The sequence below is a fragment of the Rhinolophus hipposideros genome (genome assembly GCF_964194185.1).
Source record: "Rhinolophus hipposideros genome assembly, chromosome: 10".
Taxonomy (NCBI): domain Eukaryota; kingdom Metazoa; phylum Chordata; class Mammalia; order Chiroptera; family Rhinolophidae; genus Rhinolophus; species Rhinolophus hipposideros.
In genome coordinates, this window is record NC_138056.1 from 64,026,093 (window position 1) to 64,034,482 (window position 8,390).

Sequence of the window (8,390 nt, forward strand, 5' to 3'; positions counted from 1 at the left end):
GCTGTGTGACTTCTGTGATAAATATTTGTTTTCCATTTTGACAGATTTGAATGTACACAGTGAAGCTAAAGCAAATAATGGAGAGAAGAATGCTCGACAGAGACTTCTGGATTCTTCTTGCTGATGATATTTTTCTTGAACATCAACTCCGTGACTTCTGCGACATGGGATTCATTTTGGCTTAAGTGCCTCTGTCAGATTTCAGCTAGTTCACCGTAAATGGTTCTTGGTAGAGATACTGAGCACATCTTATTGAGTCCCTAATGAAAATGATGGTCAACAAAATGTCGTGGAAAAAAGGGTTCATGAACTTCCTGCGAGAAGCAATGCAGAGATAAGTAAATCACAGCAAGTATATATGTGTAAGTCTTTTATCAAATGAAAAGTGGAAAGACTGATCAAAGTAAGAGTAGTAGCCCTTTCAGTGCCTCAAAGAAACACCTTTCTGTACAGATGGTGCGATGAGACTCAGAGCTACTGGAAAGCAAGGACTTCAGAAGATTTTTAAATTTTATTTTATGAAATAATACTAAACATGTCAGGGTACAGTTTAATATGAGTGACTGTGGGGACAGAGTCCCAGAGAATAGTTTCCAGGCTCTTGGCTTCACACGGAATGGTGCTAGCTCGGTTATTAGATGGCCATCAGCTGTGACTAGTTGGCCATCACCTGTAACCATAGCCATTAGCCACTGATATAACTTCCGTGGCTAGGCTGGCAAGGCGGTTGGCAGAGAAGCTGACGGCGGATTGCAGATCGTGTGGCTCCTGCTTCCTGTGTCTCCATCCCAGCCGCCAGCAAGGATATAGTGGTATGAACCCCCTAGCCATGGCTCTGTTGGTGTTCCTTTTCAGCCTCACCATTTTCTGGGTCCACCTGCCGAGAGTGGGACAAATGCATTACAGTGACCTGTGTGCACTAATGACTGTTGGACAAGAAAAACATTCACTGGCTGTGGCCCCATAGGTGGACCTGCTCTTGCCATTGTCCTAAATTGGGAGTGAGGCTGGTCCTGGGTTCTTGCACACACTGGCTCTCTTCGCACTGCCACTAGTCTACCTTGGCTAATTGAACTACTGTAACCACTGTTTGTTGCACTCGGCTAGGAAGGGCGCAGGCCCAAGCATGCTCTGACTGAAAACTTATTGAAGATAGAGTCTAAAATATAATCTACTGTGACTTTATTTAGGCAAGAATCCTTCAAAAAGAGCCCAGTGGGGAACTCTGAACATACAGAACAGGTTCATTCAGTCACTTTCTAAGGAGCTTTCTTCAGAGCTTTCCTCTGTTATCAAAAGCATTTGAAGCAGGATGGTACTTAAATTAACTGAACGCAGAATGCTTAAAGTGAAGAATATTTTGCCTATCACGATCAGAACATATAAATGACATCTGCCATATGGTGCGCTTGGAGCCAGAACAACTTAGCAATTTATTTTATTTATATTTAAGCACATCTTTTAAAAATTCATTTTAATTTAGAATCATATGTTAGAATTGAGGCCATTTGGGAGGAATATTCTAGCATTGATGGAGAATTATAGAATAAATGTTACAAATGAGTATATAATACAACACCTAAACATTATTTCATAAACATTTAAGGCTGATTCAGAATATATGAGAACTTTTCCCAATTCTGACTATGTAAATACATCGAAACTATGTTTACATTTTATACACAGTTCTTTAAAATGACATCTGTGGACCTCTCCGATTTTATTCTTAGGAAGTTAACACATTGCTAAAGTGAGTAATCCTCAGGAACCTCAGCGCTTACATATGGCTCTTATGGACAGTGGTTGACCTGATGTAATGACTGTTTTTTTGAAGAACAAAAGTTGCATAAGCTGCTCTCTGCCTTTCAGAATATTCACAAAAGCAGGTTTTACTCGTGCTTCTGTGATGGGTGGTTTCTGAGATGGAGCACTAATAAATATCAAGGATGCAGAGCTTTAAATTATTACATGATATTTATTACTGTTAAATTATAGTAGCGATGGTAATAACCCAAATAATCGATTTTGCTACATATTTATATCACTGCATCTGAGATATTCCATCACAGTTCTCTCTACTCATTACTTTTTATAATTTGAAAAGACTTTTGAAATATATTTTTCTATGATATACTTTTTTTGTTTTTCAAAAAGCCTCATCTTCTCTATAAACTGCCCCTAATTTGTATTGCTAAGTGGTAGAAGTAGATAACATTATTTAGGAGACCAAGAACTCCCTATATCCTGTCACGGGTAATCCTTTCATCACAGTTATAATTGGAGTCCCTGGCCTCTGTGCATTTCTCCATTCCCACTCTCTGAGCTCCGACAGGGTTTGTGACGTCCCGGATGTCACACTAGTCACTGCTTCACAGGTATGAGTGAGGCAGGTCCTCATCTTTGGAGGAGTTCAGAGTCCAGTAAAAGGCAGCGAAGACAGGCAGATACCAAAAACAAAGAGTAGCCACAATAAAGGCGCTTCCAGAAAGCTCACAACAAATTCTCTGTGTTCCTGGGAAACACCATGTTGTTTTTCTCTTTCCCATAGTTTCTAATTACAGTTTTTGCCAGAGGCTCTTTAGCCACATGATCCCCAGATGGAAGCTTGAGCAAAACCATAAGGTAGATGGTGATTTTGAACAGTAAGAGCTCCAGTTGCCTTTTGTGTCTTACTGAGGAGGAAAAGCCCGTGGGGCACGTGGAGCTAGCTGCCCAGGAATCTCTGTCAAGCCAGGAGGAGGTTGCTGTGGTCGTCTGGTCATATATTTTGGCTTGGAAAAAAGTGTCATTAGGAAAGTTAACCCTGGGAGTTGCTAGTTTGGAGGACTGCTTCTGAGGAGCCAGATTCCGGAAGAGGAGGAGTCATTCGTTGTTTTTTAGAAGAGCACAGACCTAAATGAACCCCCTGCCCCTGCCCCCTACCCCACCCCCACCCCTGACGCAGTACTGCTTAACTTTATCTCTGGCCTGTGTTTTCCTAGTAAGACCACCACGAGGTCTCTAAACCAGACTCACAACACTAGGGTTGCGTCTGGGCCTGGGACCCATCTGATTGCAGTGTCCAGCTGCATGTATAATTTTACCAAGGGACAGGTAGAGACCCTGCAATGCAGAGGTCCTTAAACTTTGGGGAGGTTATAAACTCTCTTGCAATTATTTTCTTAAAGCTATGGACCTTCTCTTCAGATGTATACACAACACTAAATACACCTTCAGGGGTTGTCATCGCCCACGCCCCCAAGGTTAAGCTGTGCTCTCGTGGCTGAAAGCCAAGCCGCACAGCAGAGAATGGAGACTCCTGCTCCTTTTGTGGAAAGCTGCTGCTTCCAGCAGTAAGTCTCAGCTGTATGTTTACTTTTGCGTGGAGTGTAAGTAACTTCTGAGTAACTGACTTCATTTTCTAGAGTCGGACTGGAAACATCAGTTAAGAAAGTGAGCGGGCGGTGGTCGCCTGGCGTGATCAGGCAGTTGGTATTGACCACTGTTCTTTCTCTGGCCACCAGGCGGGATCTTATTCCAGATCCAAATCATTGTCCCTGTGTAGCCTCACTGGAATGAGAGAAGGGTGGCATAACACTTGTAAAATGCTTCGTCCTCCTTTGTAATTGTACTGTGAGAAAGCTACAAACTTCCAGTTGTATGGTGGGTCTTGTTGCACGTTCATGTTTCCTTTGTAGAAACGATTCCGAGTTTCGTCTCATATCCAAGAGTGAGCCAAGGTGGGGCAGGAGGGCACTGTGGGCTTTGTTCCTGGGAGAATTAGTTCAGCTCTTAAAGGCAGATCGTTGCACACCTTTTTAAATGGGTCCAATTTGGTTTATTTCACTATCGTCAGTCCAGGGTAAACAGAAGATCCATGCAGGTGGGAGTTTTTATCTACTGCTCTACCTCAAGCTCCTAAAACAATGATTGGCATTTAGCAGGCATTCTTAAATATTTGTTGCATGCATGAACACACTGTGATGATAAATCCTAGTTTTTTGGCAACCGTGATTTGATTTTAAAAAGCAGATGGTTCTCCACAGGAGAGGGGAGGGGAGGCGCATTTAGCTTCTTGGTAGAGAGAGGACTATATCTGCAGATGCATAGGTTTCCACATGTAAGTACTGACACTTCTGAGCTTTATATTGTGCAGTAAGTCGTGACCACCTTCCAAGTTCCATACAAGTTCAGTGTTTCCTCACAATGATTAGGGAAATTGATATGTTAAATGTTCTGGTCTTCCTTAACTTCCCCGAATAACCTCTTGAAAAGGGATGTTGACTGAAAGGTGCAATTAACAGTAATTGAGGCTTCTTGTGAGGGCATCCTCCTTACCGTTCACTGGCATTTTGGCCCTACTTTTCACAAGTGAAACATTTTTAAAAAGGTTGACAAAGATGATATTGTGTTATTTATGGAATATAATAGATGTTAACCTGTGATTGGTTTGTCTTGCCTGCTTTAAATGAAATGTATTGTGTTTGGGGTTCTCCTTTTAGCTGTAAAATACTTTGTGACTTACAGAATGTGGTTTGAGCAGTAATTGTTATTTAAGTTCCTGAAAGTTATGAAAGCTTCTCATGCCTTGAGTGCTTTCCCCTTGCCCATCAGAAGAGGAAAATCCTTGCAGAATTCTGGTGTTCCCTGCAAAAACTGAAGCCATCAGCTCCTCTGTAACAAGTTGGCTTTCTGGAAGCGTCATAATTACAATTTAATGGTGTTCTGTAAAGTGGTGCATCTAAGTGTAATTTAAGTTCCTTTTAATGACTACATTTCTTCAAAACTTTTAAAGAAAAATATGTTCTTTTTGCTGTGTCATTTGGTAAGAATGATTGGTTTTTAGTACACAGAAATCAAAGGATGAGAAAATATCATGGTTTAGAAAATGATCCTTGAAAACAGCTCAAGAACCTTGATAGCTGTGCAGTTTGGTGGTTATCACTGTTATATTTCATATTTTCACATAAGTCACTTGTCCAAGATCTGCATTCTGATCATGCCGACTTTGTTTGAAAAGGGATGAAAGGCTGAAAATCAAGGCTGTGGCGTCTATAGCTAAAGGTGAAGCAATGTTTTGGGTTTTCACTATTATGTCCACCTAAATAAAACTTCTCTGAGTAATGACAAATGTCCTAATATTTCTTGCCTTCTCTTCAGGGAAGATGTAACAGAAGATGAGTCCTGAAATGTCGTGAGGCTCATTCCTCTCTGCTGGATGCATAAAATTCAGTAGCCTCCGTGGTACTTAGTAAAATCCAACTGGCTATAACTAAAGGAGGAGGGCCTTGATTAATGGACCCACAGATTCTGGAATTTCTAAAGTAGAAATCACATGCTTTCTGGTTGAGGTTTTTTTGCCTGAACTTGGAGAGAAAGCAATAATGACTACATGCTGCTAAACATAGGTTGGCCTGCCCACCTCTCTCCAGATCAATTAACACGATTGACTATTGTGGGTAAGAAGTCAGAGCCATTAGAAATCTTAGTACAGTGCCTGCCATAGAGTGAGTACTCCATACATGCTACTTATGATGATCATTGCTCCCCAGCTGTTTCCGAGGATGGTACCCCAAGAACCATGGAAGTTGTATTCATTTTCTATTGTTCCATAACAAATTACCGCTACCTTAGCAGCACATATTATCTTGCAGTTTCCTGGCTTAGGAGCCTGGACATGGCTGAGCTGGGTCCTCTGCTCAGGGTCTGACACGGCAGCAAAGTGTGCATGGGCTACATTCTTAGAGGCTCCACTGAGGAAGGAGCTGCTCTCAAGCTCCCTCAGGTGGTTGGCAGAATTCATTTTCTTGTGATTGTCTGACTTTCTGCTGAGTGTGGGCTGGAGGATGACCACAGTTTCTTGCCACGTGGATGTCTCCAACATGGCTGCTTATGTCATCAAGTCCATCAGGATGGTCTCTCACCTCAGGGAGGGCCTAGTCCCTCTTTTACGGGTTTTTGCCTGATGAAGTCAGGCCACTCGGAACACTCCCTTTTGGTTAACTCAGAATTGACTGCTTTGGGAACGTAGTCACATCTGAAATCCCTTCCCCTTTGCCATATTCTGTGGCCTAGAAGCAAGTCACAGGTTCCACCCACACTTGGGGGGTGGAGATTATCTGAGGCATGAACATCCGGGGAATCATGGGGCCACTTTACCGTTTGCCTACTATCGAAGTTGTCCTAAATTCCGATCTCTGTCTCTGGGCCTGTCGTTTAACCTCAACACCCTTCTGAGGCCTCTCTCCATTCCCAGTGCTATCTTTCAGGCTCTGCTCACTTCTTTCCTGAATCCCCCTAGTAGTCTCACAATGTCTAACCCATTTCCCACATTTCTGTGAGTGGCCCTTTTAGAATGCAAATCTGATTTTGCTAACCCTCCCTACCCTCCACACCCACCACTTTAAATCCCGCGGAACTCTTCCTGGACAGAAGGATAAAGAGCACACTTGTGGTTGAGGCCACACAAGGTCCTACCTCCTGCCTACTTTAGTCTCATCCCCTATGGGTTTAGGGCCCTACCGTTATGACCTCATTTAACCTTAATTACCTCCTAAAGACCCTACTCTGAATACAGCCACATTGGGGGTTAGGACTACAACATACAAATTTTGCAGGGGGACACAGTTCAGTCCCCAGTAGCGGATACACCCAAGAGAATGGAAAGTAGGGTCTAGAAGAGATACACACCCATGTTCATAGCACCATTATTCACAATAGCCAAAATGTGGAAGCAACCCAAATGTCCATCAGTGGATGAATAAAGAAAATGTGGTCCTACATACTGTCCTTAAAAAGGAAGGAAATCCTGACACATGCAACAACATGGATAAACCTTTAGGACATTATGCTCAGTAAAACAGGCCAGTCACAAAAATAACCCAAAAACCATACCAAATACATATGATTCTACTTATGTAAGGTTCCTGGAGCATTGAAATTCATAGGCCAGAAAGTAGAATGGTGGTTGCTAGGGGCTGGGGAGAGTTGGAGACTAGAGTGTTGTTTGATGGGTTTAGAGTTCAGTTTTGCGAGATGAAAGAAGTTCTGGACATTGGTTGCACAACAATGAGAGTATACTAAATCCTACTAAACTATACACTTTAAAATAGTTAATATGGTAAATTTTATGTAACATGTACTTTACCACAATAGAAAAACAAAGCTCCAGCATCTCCTACAGGAAGCTGTCTCTGACCTTCCCCATCCCTTTACCCCAATTCAGATATTTCTCCTGTGCTGCTGATTGCCTCAGTGCTTAGTGCACCGCAGTATTGCACTGGTGTTCTTGCCTGTCTCCCACCAGCTTGTGAGGCCCTCTGAGGCAGGGGTGGTACCTTCCTCATCCCTGTATATCCCCAGAACCTGGCCCACAGCCTGACACCCAGACTCCAAGGAATTTATACCCTCCTGTCCCCCATGAATATCTTCTGAGAATGCCCAATGTGGATCTGATTAGAAGGGAACTCTCCCCCAGACCAACCATCAGTCTCCACCACTGCTCCCTCTATTTTGCCTAATTTAAGGTGGCCAAGCACAAGGCATCCTCTATTTCATTCTCCCGTTTTATTGGCTGAGGACTTAACCAGGGCTCTCTCTGAAACACTTCTAAAGAGCTTTCCGGGTGGGTGGTTTCTTCACCAGCATTCATGCTAGTTTATATCTGAGAACCTAGGGGTTCTAATATATCCCGCCTATTGGAACCCTGCGGTTGGGTATGGTATTCATTTGAAGTATTGATGTCATTGTAGTAAGAGGAAAGCGGTGATGCCTTCACTGTTCACAATTTGTGCCCAGTCAGGAAAGAGAGTTAGTCTATGAGGTGTGACCATTAAGTTCGCAAAAAGTACGACATACCTCATTGTTGAATATCACTAGGGTCACCTTCGAAGTACTCCCCTTGGGAAGCTATGCACCGATGCCAACACCTAGTCCACCATTTTGGAATGGCCATCACAGCTGTCATCATATTACCCTTGATGTCCTGAATGTCATCACAATGTCTTCTTTTTAATTTTTCCTTTATCTTTGGGTAAAGAAAGAAGCCACTGGGGGCCAGATCAGGTGTGTAGGGAGGGTGTTCCAATACAGTTATTTGTTTACTAGCTAAAAACTCCCTCACAGGCAGTGTCTTGTGAGCTGGTGCATTGTCGTGATGTAAGAGCCATGAATTGTTGGTGAAAAGTTCAGGTCATCTAACTTTTTCATGCAGCCTTTTCAGCACTTCGAAATAGTAAACTTGGTTAACTGTTTGTCCAGTTGGTAGAAATTCATAATGAATAATCCCTCTGATGGTATCAAAAAAGGTTAGCAACATCGTTTTGGCTCTTGATTTGGACTGACAAAACTTTTTTGGTCATGGATCATTGGCTGACTTCCATTGTGCACTTTGACGCTTTGTTTCAAGGTTG

General features: G+C 42.7%; 1 protein-coding gene across 1 annotated transcript in view; it reads left to right on the plus strand.

The window, feature by feature from the left end:
* The window catches only part of PANX1 (pannexin 1), a 45,180-nt gene extending 40,078 nt beyond the window's left edge, over window positions 1-5,102 (plus strand). Inside the window, exon 5 of the mRNA XM_081061987.1 lies at window positions 45-5,102. Within this exon, the coding sequence (XP_080918113.1) occupies window positions 45-124 (80 nt within the window). The 3' untranslated portion in view covers window positions 125-5,102. The remainder of the gene's footprint in view (window positions 1-44) is intronic.
* The last annotated feature ends 3,288 nt before the right edge of the window (window positions 5,103-8,390 follow it).